Raw genomic sequence first — 15,822 nt, 5'->3', positions numbered from 1 at the left:
CAGCCCCCATTCTGGCCAGTGGCAAGAGACCAGCCCTGCCTTGCCTTCCCAGCCCCCTGTCAGCATCCCCTGAATCAAAGCTGAGCCTTCCCCTTCTCAAACACTGAATGTGTCTCTCTCTTCTAGACAACAGAACTTCTCCAGCTCATGAGTAAATTTAAAGAAATGGGCTTTGAACTGAAAGACATTAAGGAGGTCTTATTATTACATAACAATGACCAGGACAATGCTTTGGAAGATCTAATGGCCCGTGCAGGAGCCAGCTGAAGACGCTGGGGTTCTTGGAGTATAATGGAGAGCGCCTGCAGGGGAGGGCAGCCTGCCCGTGTAACCAGACCTCTGCCATCTTCACAGCCGAAGAGTGTGATGCGCTCTCTCTTTGGGAAGAAGCCCTGCGTTTCGTGTACATTGGAGACTGCGACTGACCGAGCCCATCTGCCTGCGTCACTCCAGCGCGCTCTTCCCATTGAGAGGAGTTAACTTCCTTTCTTAAATTAAATTTTGAAAGTGCCCTTTCCTAGGTTCCCTTTTCTGGTTTGGCCACAAAGAGTTTAGACTGCCCGACCTCTACTGGAATTGTACATAGACAAAGCTGGAAGTATTTTTTTTCTCACTATTGCACTGGACTCGGACAGAGGAATGCAAAGTTGGTTTTGAAACAAGAATGCTCTGGTTCTTTGAAGCTGCTTTCATGGTGTCAGCTTCTACTGAAACACTGACTGGATCACAGTTCAGAGTAACTGAAGTTGACGTTTAGTGCAATGGATTTTTATTTTTATTGGGTTGAAAATTAGTCTGTAACTTAGTGGAACACTGGTTTCTAACCTGTCACTATGCATAAAGAGAGATGCTTTCCCTCTTGTTTTTGGCCCTTCTGCCACACACTTCTGCCAGGCATAGGTGTCCAGTGCTTGAGTGGTGTGTAAACAGAGTTTTTTTTCCACAACAGGTAAGCTCTGAACTCTAGCTGGACTCACAGCCAGTGGCTTGAACCGAAGAGGTCAGAGCTGGGCCTCTGCAATCTCTCTCCTCCAGGTTTATAGGTTATTTAAACAAATGCCCTCCTAGGAAATCAGTTGATGGTCTGTTTTAAATGATATTCAGTGTGAAGCAGGGGGTTTCTTTCAAGCACTTTCTTTAAATACAAACAATATACTCACTGCATTAGTTCCATTTTTTCCCCACACTGCTTTAGTTACATATTCAATAACATCTAGTAATAAACATCAGTTTTTTTCGTTTGGTTTTGATAGTTCAAAATGTATTATGTTGTACATTGTTAAAGATCTAAATACATAAAATATAAGCAGTTTCTTGATGAATCTTTAATTTGCTAAATATTTTGATTCTGTAGAAAACTACTAATAAAACCCTAAAATGGAATTCCCAGTGTCACGTTTCTATCTCTTGCGCTCTGGTTTCAGTAGAGGAGGTGAACTCCTGTTACAATTGGGAGGAGGGATGTAATCCTAATCAGTCCCACCTAGTAAGTCCTCCAAACCCAGGCAGTTCCTGCCACGCTCAAATGCTCCAGGCTTGTATTGTGTCTATTTGACAGAGCTGGACACAACTCACAAGGAACTATCAGAACAGTTTTTAAAATGTCACTGTTACAGAGACTCTCATTTGTCTGTCATTTGCTCCTTACTTCTGAAAGTTGAATTTTTCCCCATGAAAAATCTCTGCCCAGGAAGGAACCCCCCCTCAGAATGGGCATGAAAGCATAGCTTACTTTAACCAAACCTCCTTTTATACAGATTCACCTCTTTGTGGTTCTGTGTCAGCACATTTAAAAAAAAAAAAAAGGTCTTGTTGGAGAGCAAATATGTCAGCACTTGTTCGAGTATCCAAGCACACACTAACCTGCTGTGGTGCCGATTTACCCTGGAGCTGTGAGCTGCTTCATGCTAACTCGCACAGCAGTTTCAATATCACTTTCCAGCTTGTGAGAGAAGCTATTGAGACACTTACCAGTGGGCATCTACAGAGCCAGCCTGCTTCAGGTTGTTAAACAAAAATTGTCATGGAAGACCCCAACCAATGTTTTCCCCAGCCAGCTGGTCCTAAATTATGTAGCAGGGTCTCTGAATTCTGTAGTACCTGGTGCAACAGGGTGGAAATTCTCTGACACCTTCATTTTTACCTTAAGGAAAGGGGTGGGGGGAAGATTAGTGGTTTATATATATACAACTTAATACAGTCAGTGCAATAGCCAGTACTTATTCCTCACCTCAGGAAGTTTGGGACTGGGATAAGCACATCTGGGGCGTTTTTTTTCACTAAAACAATCAGCAGCAAAATGATCAATGTGACACACTTCAATTGACATATTTAGATTTCAGCGTTAACCCGTTTAAATTAATGGGGCAGTTTGCAGCCTCCAGAGATACTGTCTGAGGCAGAGAATAGTGAAAACGTGAGGCGTGGAAGCAACCCAACTGTGAGGGCTAGAAACAGTAACTTTAAAAAACAAAAAACCCTCAGGTTTTGAAGCACAACTCTGAGGCAAGAAACAGATTCTACAGCCCAGCAATTCACAGGGCCCTGGCTGTCTCCCCCTGCTGGTAGCGAGTGGGAAACCAGTGGTAGGTGAATGACATGGCACACTTACATTGACACACCCTTTTTCCTGGGGTGTATTTTTCTCAACTAATATTGGTATGAAAGGTCCCCGAGGAATATTTGCTCATTGTAGTGTCCAGGTGAATATCCACTGAAAGCAGATCTGTTTCAGAGAGGCCAGTGTAGGACACAGTCTGTGTAGTAGGGGGACCAATCTCCTTGGGAATAGGTTGGCTAGAGTACTCAGGAGGGGGTTAAACTAATAGCTGAAGAGACCACAAATCACACTAGGGTCCAAGATGGCTGTTTCCTTAGCCCGATGGGTAGGGAAAAAAACCTGTGAGATCATAAGGGGCTTCAATTTGAGTGACATGTTGGAGTTCTCATACTGCCAGGCCTAAAACAGCCTTGGAATTTCTAAACATTATATCAAATTCCTAACTCAGAGTGTTGTAGGCAACGCAGGGGAGTTGTAGATTAGAGCTTGTCTAAACAGCGGCATAATCACAGAAGTAAAGGTTAATGGTAATTTAGGTACAAGTGATCATGATTTGATCACATTTATAATGTTCAAGCAGAATAAAGTCCAGACTAGTAATATATACGCACTTGGTGCTTTAATCAGGCCAGTTTCACAAAGATGAAAACAAGTACCTGTCCTGCTTTGAGCAGGGGGTGGGACTAGATCCCTCCTGAGGTCCCTTCCACCCCTGATCTTCTATGATTCTATAAATTAGGAGCCAAATCAGCTGGGAGGAATCATTTAATCAGAAAAATGCGAATGACAATTGGGAATTATTTATGAATGTCTTATGAGATGCCCCACAAGCCATAATCTAGGGAAAAGGCAGTGGTGGTTAAATTACATTATATAAAACGAACGGTAGAAAGGGGAAGTGGAGAGTAATGACTATAAATCAGAAGTTAGGAACTGTAGAAAATTGATAAAGGGAAGCTACGGGACACAAGGAGAAATGTATGGCCAGTAGCGGTAAGGACAATAAGGAGGTTTTAAAATAGATTAGGAACAAAAAATACTGCCAATGGTATTTAGTTCATTACTAGATGGAAATGGTAGAATTATCAATAAGGCAGAGGTGTTCAATAAATATTTCTGTTCTGTATTTGGGGAAAGACAATTCAGTCTCATATGGTAGTAACTCTAGTCCACTAGTATCTCTAGAGGATGGTAAACAGAAGCTATTAAAGTTAGATATTTTCCAATCAGCAGGTCCAGATAATTTGCATCCAAGCGTGTTAAAAGAGCTGGCTGAGGTGCTTGCTGAACTGTTCATGTTGATTTTCAGTAAGTCTTGGAGCACTGGGGAAGTTCCAGAAGAGTGGAAGAAAACTAATGTTGTGCCAATTTTTAAAAAGGGGAAATGGGATGTGTGTGTGGGGCCGTGGTGTTTATACTTCTGCCCCGTTGAGCATTATCTTTTACAATCTAACTTGGATTAGATCACAACAATACATTTAGTCGTGGACAAAGTGTACTAGAGCCTTTGGTAGTCAATAGAATTTTAATTTAAATACAGTACATTTAAGCACAACCCAAAAGTCGGCCCTGCACGCTAGCATCCACTCACTGCACTCAAATTCAAAAGTGAATTCATTTTAGTTCTTAGTTTACGTGATTTTACATGGTCAGGCTCTTCCTACAACCAGGTTGTTTAATAAACCGTACACACCCCATTCATCAATCTGAAATGAAAACCATCTCGCTCAGACTTCACTGTAATAGACAGGACGCCAACCTGCACACAAATTAAAGCAACATCTAAGTAACAGAACTGAAAGACTGGAGGGGAGAAATATTGTTAGTGCATTCGACAGCAGCTTGTGTAGTCAATATTACCGTTTCCTCTCTGTACTCAGGATCCAATTCTCCAAACAAGTGGGCCTTTAACACACGACTGCTGTGCTTAATGTTAATGCGTGCATGTGTTTCCAGGGTTGGTGCCTTAGTTTCCTCTCCTGTTTATGAGCGTCTCTTACACAGTAACAGGCAAGAAAAATATTAAGTAGAAAAATTAGATTGTGCCACCACAACCCAAGGACACATGGAGTACCTGAGAGGAGTTAACTCCTTTTGAAAAACTGCCTAGATTTCAAGTTATTGGGGGCCCTTTTAACATAAAATGTACAGGGAGAATCACGCTCTGCTCAGTGAACTCTCCTTGAAATGGGTTTGCTAGGCTGAAATGTGCCAGTTCTAATCCCTTTCATACAACACTGAAGACTGAGCACTGAGAGCATTTAAGGCTTACATTCAGCTGAGGTGCAAAAATCCTGTATCCAAACTGGCTCCCACCTCCTGGACGGATGGCTGCTTCGCTCATCCATATTGTCACTGATACATCCTGGAAAACTAGTGAGGTAAGATCAATGGGTTTTTCATGCAACTGGTGTCACAAATGGTTCTTCTCCGGCCACCCACTTAGAAATGGCCATTTTAAATAATCCCGGAGGAACATGGCTAACCCTTCTCCCGGTGAATTTTCAGGCTTTTGCTTTGCTGAGCCTTTCTTTAAAATTCTTTTCCCTGGTATGTGGAGGTTTTATTACTCACCTGTGCCTGCCTGCGTGCCTTTGGGGCCCCTCTGCTTCCCAAATGTAAAGACACAGAGTCCTGCCACTTGCTTCTAGTCTTCGCCTTGGCAGGTGCTCACTTCCTGCTCTGTATATAACCATCTGCCCAGAGGAACCCTCTCCTCTTCCTGTGACCGCTGCACACACTTCCCTCCCACCTCCTGCCTAACCTGCATGCTAGCCACAGCACTCCACCACCAAGCTTTGTCTTCTGCAAATATGCTAAGAACTTGCTATGGACGCTATTGTAGAATGTCAGTATCTACCTGCTTGCAGTCCTGGAACGTTCAATGATAGACTGTCTGCTGTATCTTGGCCCCTCTCTGAGCATTCCTGACCCACAAGGGATGGAGGGGAGGGGAAGGGCTTTCCAACAATCATGTATTTGAAAGGAAAATTCCCAAAGAAACTCAGTGTCACCTCTCCTCTTACCACTCCGTAATTAGAACCACCTAGGGACTAGTGTAAGGAAATCCATGTTCCTCCAGGTTTTTTTCCCTTGACTACTGACTAGCAAACATGTCTGCCTTGGTACATGGCAAGGTATTATGCTTAAAGGATATAAAACAGGTACTTTCTCGCTCCATGTCCGAATGCCTCATTTCCCTGAGGAGTGAAAGCTGCCTTCTAAGAGGCAAAGGCAACCTGGCTGGCTTCCTGGAGCTGCTGGTTTCAACTGTGACTTGATGCTGGCTTGTAATCTGAATACATGAAAAACCTTAACTCCTCACATCTTGGAATACAGCCTCTCTGCTCCCAGAGATAAGCCAGCCAGTTGCGAGAGGGAGATCTGACAGCAAGGGAAGTCAGAGAACGTTGAAAGATCACTTCTGAATTTAAGGTTGCTTTGCATATTTCTTGCCTTAGAATTCTGTTCCTGAGCATTTGTTATATGTAAAGTTTCTAGGAGCATTTGCACAGGGGTTACCTTTGCAGAGCCCCAAGCCACTAGCTAACACTGTCTGTCTGTCTAGCTGAAAGGTTACTGTACTACTGCCTGTCACAAGCCCAGGCTCCAGTGCAGTTATGGTTTCAGATTCTCAGAGGATACACTGTTACTTCACCCCTGACATTTATGATTAACTCCAATATTTTGATCAAGCCCCTTTTGCCTATGTCCAAGTTCTTTATAAACTCAGATTCCCCTGAGAATAGATTTTAGAATGTGTTCAGTTTCTGGAGTACATGATCTGAGCTGCACATTCTTCAAGGTCACTTATGGCTTAAGCTGGTATACTCCTGTGTGGAGCAAACGTGGGACGTCAGAGACCTGGCCGTTGTATCTGTGGAGGGATCTAGTTGATGGCTCTGAGGCGTGGGATTCAGCAGCCAACTTCAGGAAATAGTGAGGCTAATGAGTGTCTAAACCCAAACACAACAAGCTGGTGATATTTTGCAGCTGGCTCTGAGGGGGAAATCAGTTCTGCAGTTTGATCTGAATGGGAGAACTGTACTACTGCGTAAGCTGCAGCAGTGGACAGACCCACAGCCATCCCACTTGCCACTAGGCCAAGATCCTCTGATTAACTGGCACCAATGTAAAATCAATACAGGCAGCCGCATGTGAATTTTCAGTGCAAGTTCTCCTGCACATGAGCCTTCTAAGAAGTCATTTATTGTCCATCACTTAAAGCATCCTTGCACTAGGTCTGCAATGTTAGTACCAGGCACAGACTGACTGTAGCCACCTCCTTGGTTCTTCCGAAACTATAAACCAGTCTGGCTCGAACTAGATTTTCATTGAACGCCTGCCTGGTTATTTTACTCCAGCAAACAGCTGTTCCCCTTCATTTCCTCACTTGCTTCTTAAAACCGTTCTTGTAAGTCTGGAATATTTCTTTTCAGACTTTTCTGGTTTCAAAGGGTTTTCCTTTGCGTCATTTTCTCAGCAGCACACAAGTGCCTTTAACGAGAGGAGCGAGTATGAAAACCTCACCCGGGGACTCCTGCTGCTGCAGTGTGCATTTTAAGGCGACAGAATTATTGCTTCAAAGCATATGGTTTCCTATTAGAAGGATGGACCTGGGAATGCAGAGCCCCTGGCTTCAAACCAGATCTATAAAGATTTCTCATTGACTTACATTTCTCTCAGCCGTTATCTAAAATATATGTTAATCAGAAACACCAAACTTGACACTAACCACCTCCCTTGCTGCAGGGGAACCTAACCCCGGTGGGGAAATAGTGAGCATGTGTTGCCGGAACTAGTCCGTGTGGGATGAATGCAATCCGAAGCGGACTAAGGTGGTGTAGTTCGTTGCAGGGTAGCATCCGTCTCGGGCCAGGCTAAATAGAGCTGAAGCTGGGCTCGCATGCTTTGGATACACTTTGATTTCAGCATCAGGATTTCGTCCAGTTTGGTCACATACTTTTCAAAATCCTAGAGTGGAAAACAAATCAACAGAATTAATGCTGGCTGGTGGACGAGGGGGCGGAGGGGGAATAGCTAGCACGCCCAGAGTGAGGCGTGAGGAAAAGAGCTGCTCTTCGGAAGCAGTAAATAAAGGTTCGTTTTGCATTCTACTTCCGTTTTCATCGAAGCACTCAATATTCTCTTGGGAAAGGCCTGACCTTGAAAAACAGCACCGCTCTTTTTGCAAGAGCCTTGGGGCCCCAGCTCCTGGGGCTAACTGGCTTATTTACTGATCCCCCTCTACTTCTGTCTTCCAGTGAAGTTAGTGCTGGCAAAGGGGGCTGGATCATAGGTCGGGATGGTAACAGTCCTACATAACTATGGTATTGATTGGGTGCCAGATACAGTAGTAAGAAAAGCACATTTGAAATGGGCTCTGCCCTTGCCATTCTCCAGTTCAGCTGTCCCCCCCTCTTCTCTCCAATCTACAGGAAAGATGCAATGCAAGCCCGTTCCTATCAATGCACCTCAGTCCTGACCTGGGGGGAATCAGCACTGTGAGTCTCCATAGCCCATTCACTCTTAGGTCCCCCTCACTTGGGCCTGTCCATGTGATTTTTTGGGGGGAAGGGAAGGTGGTGGGGATGGGCTGGTGATATTGATACCTGTATACTAAGAACTGAACGGAGTCCATTAGGTCACATGGTAGGAATTTGTGGTTTTGGTAAGGACGCTCCGATTCAATCCCAAAGTAAATTTAAATGTAAAGAATTGCTGTCAGCGACTGGTTACAGAGCACAATCACTTAGAATCAGCTGAACTGTGTGTTATGCAGTTTGGATGCTCTACAACTTGTTATAAGGGGATTTGTGTTTCTAGATTATTACTGTATCAGGGATTATTAGTTGGTGTTTTATTAGGGAAAGAATACTGCCTATGTCAATCATTTTATTGAAAGGCTGTATCTGTGTCTTCCATGTACTTCCATAGCTACCTTCAAGACCCATGCCCAAGGAAAGAGATTAAGGGGGCAATAGGTGGGCTATTCTAGGAGCACCCCAAAACCTGTTTTTCAGGGTAACACACCAATGCCATGGAAAGACTCTTACTTGCCCTTAGGGAGCAGGTGAATATATTTTCCAAGTCCCTTCCAGTGAATGATAGAAATTCAGGCGGAAAAACTGAATATTAAAAAAGGAGAGCTGCCTCTGGCTAACCAAAGGAGTATTAGCATGGCGCTTGTCGAGCCCCTTACTGAACATCCCTGATACGTTATTCAGTAAAGAAGCACCCGTGCTGTCAGCTTGGTAGACTTGCCACATGGTGGCTCCCATTCTGAATTCTCTCAGGCAAGAGTCCCTGCAGCCACACTTGAAGTTTGAAGCTGTTTGGAATGAAAATGCCTTTGACCAGAGGTGATGCAGAAGGGGAGCGTAGCTTCAGTGATACGGACAGAGAGCTGAAAAGGCAGCAAGACTTTGATCGGGGACATGGAAAGTAAAACAATTCTAGGTTTAGAGGAGCAGAGGGCCTTGTTACAAAACCAGCTGAGAGCTGTGTGCTTTTACAAGCAATAGAAGAGGATAACCCGAGAGCACTGGCTGGTAACAATGCACATGGGGCTGTGCGGATGCCTGCACAAGGTAATGGCACCCAAAGTGCGGATTGTGACAGTTATCCAATTTCCTGTGATATCCTGGACAAAACTGACTGAATTAAGTTACACCTTATTGAATTAAGTTAAGTATTTTTGGAGTTCATTGTATTACAAATGCAAAGGAGTATGGATTATTGTGGGACTGTATGGAACTTCTTTAGGAGGAAGACAAGAGAGTCATGCAATCTCTGGGAAGTGTTGTGAGCTTCAAAAGACTATGCTGAACAACGTAGCAGACATGACTGATCTTTTGGGACAATCTCTGAGAAGTGGAATTCCTAGGAACTACTTAGGAGGAGGGGATTGCAGACTTCCCCCTACGGACTCAACCTCTGAAGCTTCGGAGGGGCGGGGGGGGGGGGGGTTGCCTGCTGCTCACCTGTTACATTAGGGAAGTTCAAAGACAAACTGTGTAAAGGAGTAACTGACTTACTAATGAGTGTGCTTGTTCTGAGCGAAAGCTGTTATGAACATGTGACCACAGAAAACCCCCTGGGTGGAGCTTGAAGGACTGATCACCACCTTGAGTCCTGGTTGCAGCCGGGGTGAGCTCTGGTAAGCTTATTAGCATACACACAGGTTCTTTTATTGTTTTAATATCTTTTCTCTGTAATGCTTTTACCCTAAGGATCAATGTGTTTTTGTAGAATGAGCTGGGTGGTAACTTACCTGTGGTCAATTACACTGTTAACTCTCTCTGAGGAGAGAAGTGAAGCAGGCCTGCTTGGATAGTCTGTCTTTTGCTGGGGATATCACAACATAGTCTGGGAACTGTGCAGCCTGGAAGTACCCTGATCAGGAGGGAGAGACACATGGATCTCCACCCCAGAGAGGGGATAGGAGAGGAGCCTGGAGTAGGAACCCTGCCTGGACCTTAAAGGGGGAATACAGGGGCAATTGCCCTGAACTGTGACAAGAATATTCTAAGGCAGTGGCTCTCAACCTTTCCAGACTACTGTATCCCTTTCAGGAGTCTGATCTGTCTTGCACACCCCCAAGTTTCACCTCCCTTAAAAGCTACTTGCTAACAAAATCAGACAAACATACCAAAGTGTCACAGCACAATATTACTGGAAAATTGATTACTTTCTCATTTTTACCATATAATTATAAATCAATTGGAATATAAATATTGTACTTACATTTCAGTGTCTAGTCTATAGAGCAGTATAAACAAGTCATTGTCTGTATGAAATATTAGTTTGTACGGACTTCACTAATGCTTTTTATGTAGTCTGTTGTAAAACTAGGCAACTATCTAGATGAGTTGATGTACCCCCAGAAGATCTCTTCATACCCCCAGGGGCACATGTGCCTCTGGTTGAGAGCCACTGTCCTAAGAAATCCGTAATGTGACTGAGGGAAGCAAGCCAGAGCTGCGGTGATGGAGCAGGGCACAGTAGAAAGAACTGGGAGAGCGAGGCCTTGCTGGCTAGGAATCAACAGATCTGTGGTGGGACAGGTAAGAGAATCCCAAATGAGAGACTGATGTGTGAGGACATTTTACTAACGTCTATGTACAGGGAGACATCATGTTTCTGTACTACTGACTGTTATTTAACCCACACTGCAGTGACAAAAGCTTCATGGGGGACGTGAATGCTGTGATATCCCTGGAGACTGGTGTGAAATAAGAAAAAGATGTTTTAAATTAAACTGTTCGTCGTCAGCACGTCATTCTCAATCTCTAGCCAAGTAACTGGCAGAGTGGAGATCAGCCAAACCACAACAAGTCTTGGAACCGAGCAGTCTCCTATTAATCTGACTCGGGGATCAGATAAAGGTAGGCTCCAAAAAAGGGGAGAGACTGAGAACAGGAATTGATGGTGGGATGTCACTAATTCAGATGAATGCTCTTTAGGATCCTTACAGAAGTTCAGTGAGCACTGAAGTCATCATTTGAAACAAACACTTACTGCTGCCGATATCTGATTGATCAAGGTCTCTTCCTTAAAACACAGGGATGCCATTTCATCCAGCTGCTCTCGATGGGCTTGAATCACAACCTGCCTAATTAACATAACAAAAAAATAACGATGGTTACGTCGCTCCCCGTTCCACCTGTAACTATTGTTAGTGGGCTCTGACAAACTTCTAAGGAGAGGAAATTCCACAGATGGAGGGCTTCAGCTGGGAAAGCCCTGCCACTGAACATATTCAGGCAAGACCTTCATGTCGTGCACACTGATGTCACTCCATTGACTTCAGTGGCCTATGCCAATTTACATCAGCTGAAGAGCTGGCCTGGGGTATTTGAACAGGCTTCAGCTGCAAGCACTTCTCAGCTGGTCTTTGCTGTGATGATGGGGTACAAGAAAAGAAGAGTCTTCAACACCTGGAACTGAGTCTAGAAGTAAGCAAGAAGCCAGTGCAGAGACCTTAGCACAGAAGCTATGTATTTATGCTGGCCCACACCCCGAAGAAGGTTGAGCAGCTACCGTCTGCACAGGTCTGAGCCCCAAGGACAGTGGATTGCAGTAGTCTAGCCATGGATGACTAAGCAGGGAGTGGCCCACAGCTTCTTGGCTGGTCATTGATGGCACAGTGGCCCATAATGCCTCTTACCAGCTGGAATCCAGGAGCAAAAATGCTGCCCAGTAGGACTGACTGTGAACCATGCTGGTGAAAGTCAGGCACATGACCTTCAAGACACAGTGCAGACACCTCTATTAATTCCTCTAGGTGCTTCTCTCTGCTAGCAAGCACTGCTTCTGTCTGAAATGGGTTGGGTCACAGCCAGTTCATCTGGATCCATGGCTGTTAGATAATGGGAGGGCAACGTCTAGCTCAGAGGTGGGCAAACTACGGCCCATGCGCCACATCCGGACTGCGGGACTCTTCTGCCCGGTCCCTGAGCTCCTGGCGCAGGAGCTGTTCCCCCTCCCCCACCACTTCAGCTCACTGCGCCGCCAGCTTAATGCTCTGGGCGGCGGGGCTACAGCCTGACCCGATCTCTGTGCTGCGCGGTGGCGTGGCTGGCTCCAGCCAGGCAATGCGGCTGCCTGTCCTGGTGCTCTGGGCGGCGCGGCTGTAGTGCCGCCAGTCACCAGTGCTCCAGGCAGCATGGTAAGGGGGCAGGGAGCAAGGGGGGTTGGATGGAGGGCAGGGGAGTTCGGGGTGGTGGTCAGGGGGTGGGGGTGTGGATAGGGGTCGGGGCGGTCAGAGGGCAGGGAACAGGGGGGTTGAATGGGGGGAGGAGTCCCGGGGGGGCAGACAGGAAGGAGAGGGGGGGTTGGATGCAGCTGCGGGGGGTAGTCGGGCAGGGGTTCTGGGGGCAGTCAGGGAGAAGGGGTGGTTGGATAGGGCAGGGGTTCAGTCAGGAATGAGAGGGGGGTTGGATGGGGCAGTGGGGGTCTGGGGGTGGTGGATGGGGCAGGGGTCCCGGGGGGGGGGGGGGGAGGTATGAGGGGGCCGGGCCATGCCTGGCTGTTTGGGGAGGTACAGCCTCCCTTAACCAGACCTCCATACAATTTCAGAAACCCCATGTGGCCCTCAGGCCAAAAAGTTTGCCCGCTCCAGGTCTCGCTTTTACTAACTTGACTGTAGGTGTCTGATTTCACTATCCGGTTAACTGGAGTGGCTGTTTCATATTTGTTTCTGTAGGGATGCAGTAGTTATCTAACAACTTCTCTATATATCGGACTCCAAACAAGTGTGCTCGTGTGTGTGTGTGTTTGTATAGTACACATAGCACTATATAAAACATTTAAGCAAACGTACAATGTGTTTGTTCAGTGTCTCTAGTTCACACAACAGAAGATAGTGTAGTAGATACAAACTTACTGTGCCTTTCCCAGGGCTTCTCTGTGCCGGTTTGATGTTTCTGACGTATCAATCTGGGCGCTAATGATGGATGGATTTGGGCGAGTGTTTTGATTTGCTAATGATCTGATCTCTTTGGTAACGGAGCTTGAATCCTGTTCTGCAGCATCAAAACAGTCTTGTGTAAAAATACTTTGCATCAGTTTATTCTTAAGCAGCCCTATTTCCTCACCACTGAATGACAACTTGAATGTATCTTCAGCATGGTTCAAGTCCTTGCTCCTGAATTCTGATCTGGACTGCGGTGGGCTGCTTTCTCTGGAGGGGGATGAAGTTGTACACTCCACTCTTCCTGCATTCAGAATGGATGGTGCACATGAAAAATAACCCTTTTCAGGCAAATCAGCATGTACAGTCTGAGACGTGGGCCCAGCATTGGGTCCTTTACCCATGCTAGATTTTTCTGGGCCGCTCAACAGGCTACCAGTGGTATTCTCAGTATCAGCATCATACTGCCTGCTGTTATCCAGGTATTCTCTGCACTTTAAGTTACGAAGCAACAATTCATCTTCATTCTCTCCACAAGGGTTTTTGACTCTCACGGATGCTGATGCTTCTGTCAAGTCTTCATCTCGGACAGATAAACCATTAATAGAACTCTGATGGGTGTTCCATGGAGATGAACCTCCAAGGCTACAAGAAGGCTTTGCATCACGACAGGACTGGGAGAGCCGCTTGTTCTCAGTTTGTGGGGAGTGCTGCAGAGTGGACTTCTTTTCACCGTGGTACATTTGTTCACCCAGCTCTGGCATGCTGCCCGTTGGTGAGGCTTTATTTCTAGGAAACTGCCTGGCCTCTCCCTCTAATCTTTTGCTGGGGCTACAGGTTTTTCTTTTCAACATCTGTTTCACTTGGAGAGCCTTTTCCTGATCAGAAAGGATGTTCTCTTGATCAGCTGCCTCCTCACTGTCAAGGAGAGACATTGTCAGAGGGGCCATCAGCTCAGAAGTGAATTCTGATGAAGTATTAAAAGCTCCACAGGGGCTAGTTCCATTTTTTAGTTTCTTCCCTTCTAAGTTTCCTGCAACTGGAGCTTGTCCGTCTTTGATGGATTCTTCCCTTTGTGCACGTGGAAGACTGCTCTTGTTGCATTTTGTAGTCCCTGAATCCAGTACGTGGGGAACATGTGAACTTTGTGTCCCCTTTTCTGGGAATGAGGAGCTTTCACCGGGATAAACTAGATGTCTGTATTCGGATTTGTATTGTTTGTGATCAGGGGGTAAATCTTTGCTGTTTTTCCAGGTACTGACAAGTTCTTCCCGCAAGCAATAAGGTTTTTCTGCAGTATTATTGTTCACAGAAGAATCAATAGTGAAGTCATCCTCTGTGCTCCAGTCAGACTGAGTCTTGCTACTTTCTCCATCTATAATGGGCTCCCCCGGTTCTGGAAATGCAAAGCCCTTCCCATAGTCCCAGCTGTCATTAAGTTCATGCTCTTGTGTATGTGTTGCATGTTCGAAAAATAAACCCTGTCTCTCTCGGCCTTTCTCCTCCTCACTTTCTTGTTCTCTCTGATGAAGGAAAAATGAAAGTTGGCTGCTCTCACTGGTGTTTCTTTTAACTTTCCTTTGGTTGGATATAGGTGAGAAAGAGTCTTCACTAAAATCACTGTCGTCCAGGTCTTCCAGCAGCATCCCCTCTTTGCATTGGGAGTCCGTGGCAGGAAGGCTCCGGTCTTGTTTAACTCTAATTTCCTGGGGCTTGTATTGGGCTAAAAACCTCTCAAGTGGTTGATAGTTCAACTTCTGCTGTAGAATAGGTGGCTGCTGAAACTGCTGGTGGTAAAGGCGCAAATGTTGTTCCCTTTCTTTCTGATGTGGAGGGAGATTTGCCCAGGTTTCAATGCACTGTTTGGTGAAAACATTTGCAGAGCGCTGACTGCTGTCTGATGGGGGATTTCCATCTCCAAAGGAAAAGCCGTTTCTGGAAATGAGCTGTTTTTGTACAGGTTGCACGGTCTGTACTTTCAGGCATCTGACAAGCTGTTTATCTCGAATACAATGATCTCCTTGCCCACTCTCTCTTGTCTCTGGGACTGCAGCTGTAGCGGCCACACAATCTTTTGCAGTATGATGCTTCTCAGATGGCAGTGTCAGATCGTCAATCTTTTTCTTCATGGGATGATGCCCTATCTTTAGCATTCCTTTAATGGGACTGGTGTGATTGAGCCAGGGTGAGCTCGGATTTCCTTTGTGGGCATGACCCTTGGCTCCTTTTGGGGTAGAGGAAAAAGGGACATTGGTTGGATGGAACACTGAAGGGGATGCCTTTATTCTCAAAGAACTTAAAGGATGATGGAGTCCTAGTTTTACTTTCTTTGGAGAGCTCTTATCTCCCACATGCGTGGAAGGAGAGTTTTGGATACGTTTTGGAGATACATTTCCAGCTATCCGACGTCTGTTTGTGACAGGGGTACAACATTTAATCCCTTTCTTCAGTTCTTTTACCCTGTAAATAAGGATTGTGCATTAGAAAAATTAAATGCTTTCAAATACACCTCTGCCTCGATATAATGCGACCCAATAGAACACAAATTCGGATATAAACGCGGTAAAGCAGTGCTCCGGGGCGGGCGGGGCTGTGCACTCCGGTGGATCAAAGCAAGTTCGATATAACGTGGTTTCACCTATAATGTGGTAAGATTTTTTGGCTCCCGAGGACAGCGTTATATCGAGGTAGAGGGGTAATTTACAATCTCATTAGAGCAAACTAATACTTTGGTACATTAAATATTGACTTCAATGTCACAATTTGGATTTTAATCATTGGCTAATCCATGGAGGCATCAGATCATCTGCTACAGAAATGCAGTTACTTCTATGGAGGTTTGCAGCAG

The 15,822-nt window shown here is 45.5% G+C and overlaps 2 protein-coding genes across 16 annotated transcripts in view; one reads left to right on the top strand and one right to left on the bottom strand.

The window, feature by feature from the left end:
* UBAP1 (ubiquitin associated protein 1) overlaps positions 1-15,822 on the top strand; it is a 99,093-nt gene that overhangs the window by 58,497 nt on the left and 24,774 nt on the right. For 12 of the 14 annotated variants that reach the window (XM_005296215.3, XM_065549938.1, XM_005296211.3 and 9 more), the window contains one exon: positions 127-1,383. The exons of the other annotated variants lie outside the window; for them this stretch is intronic. In XM_005296215.3, coding sequence (XP_005296272.1) covers positions 127-267 — 141 coding nt within the window. In that variant the 3' untranslated portion in view covers positions 268-1,383. Of the gene's footprint in view, positions 1-126; positions 1,384-15,822 lie in introns of those variants that run through there. 14 annotated transcript variants of the gene reach the window in all.
* The window catches only part of KIF24 (kinesin family member 24), a 38,803-nt gene continuing 27,052 nt past the window's right edge, over positions 4,072-15,822 (bottom strand). For both annotated transcript variants that reach the window (XM_024103656.3, XM_024103657.3), the window contains exons 11-13: positions 12,948-15,434; positions 11,081-11,174; positions 4,072-7,534 (exon numbers count right to left, since the gene is read on the bottom strand). In XM_024103656.3, the coding sequence (XP_023959424.2) occupies positions 7,394-7,534; positions 11,081-11,174; positions 12,948-15,434 (2,722 nt within the window). In that variant the 3' untranslated portion in view covers positions 4,072-7,393. The remainder of the gene's footprint in view (positions 7,535-11,080; positions 11,175-12,947; positions 15,435-15,822) is intronic.

The sequence above is a fragment of the Chrysemys picta genome, chromosome 6, assembly GCF_011386835.1.
Source record: "Chrysemys picta bellii isolate R12L10 chromosome 6, ASM1138683v2, whole genome shotgun sequence".
Classification (NCBI taxonomy): domain Eukaryota; kingdom Metazoa; phylum Chordata; order Testudines; family Emydidae; genus Chrysemys; species Chrysemys picta.
The sequence above is the reverse complement of the archived record's forward strand: the minus strand, read 5'-3'. Positions and strand labels throughout refer to the sequence as shown.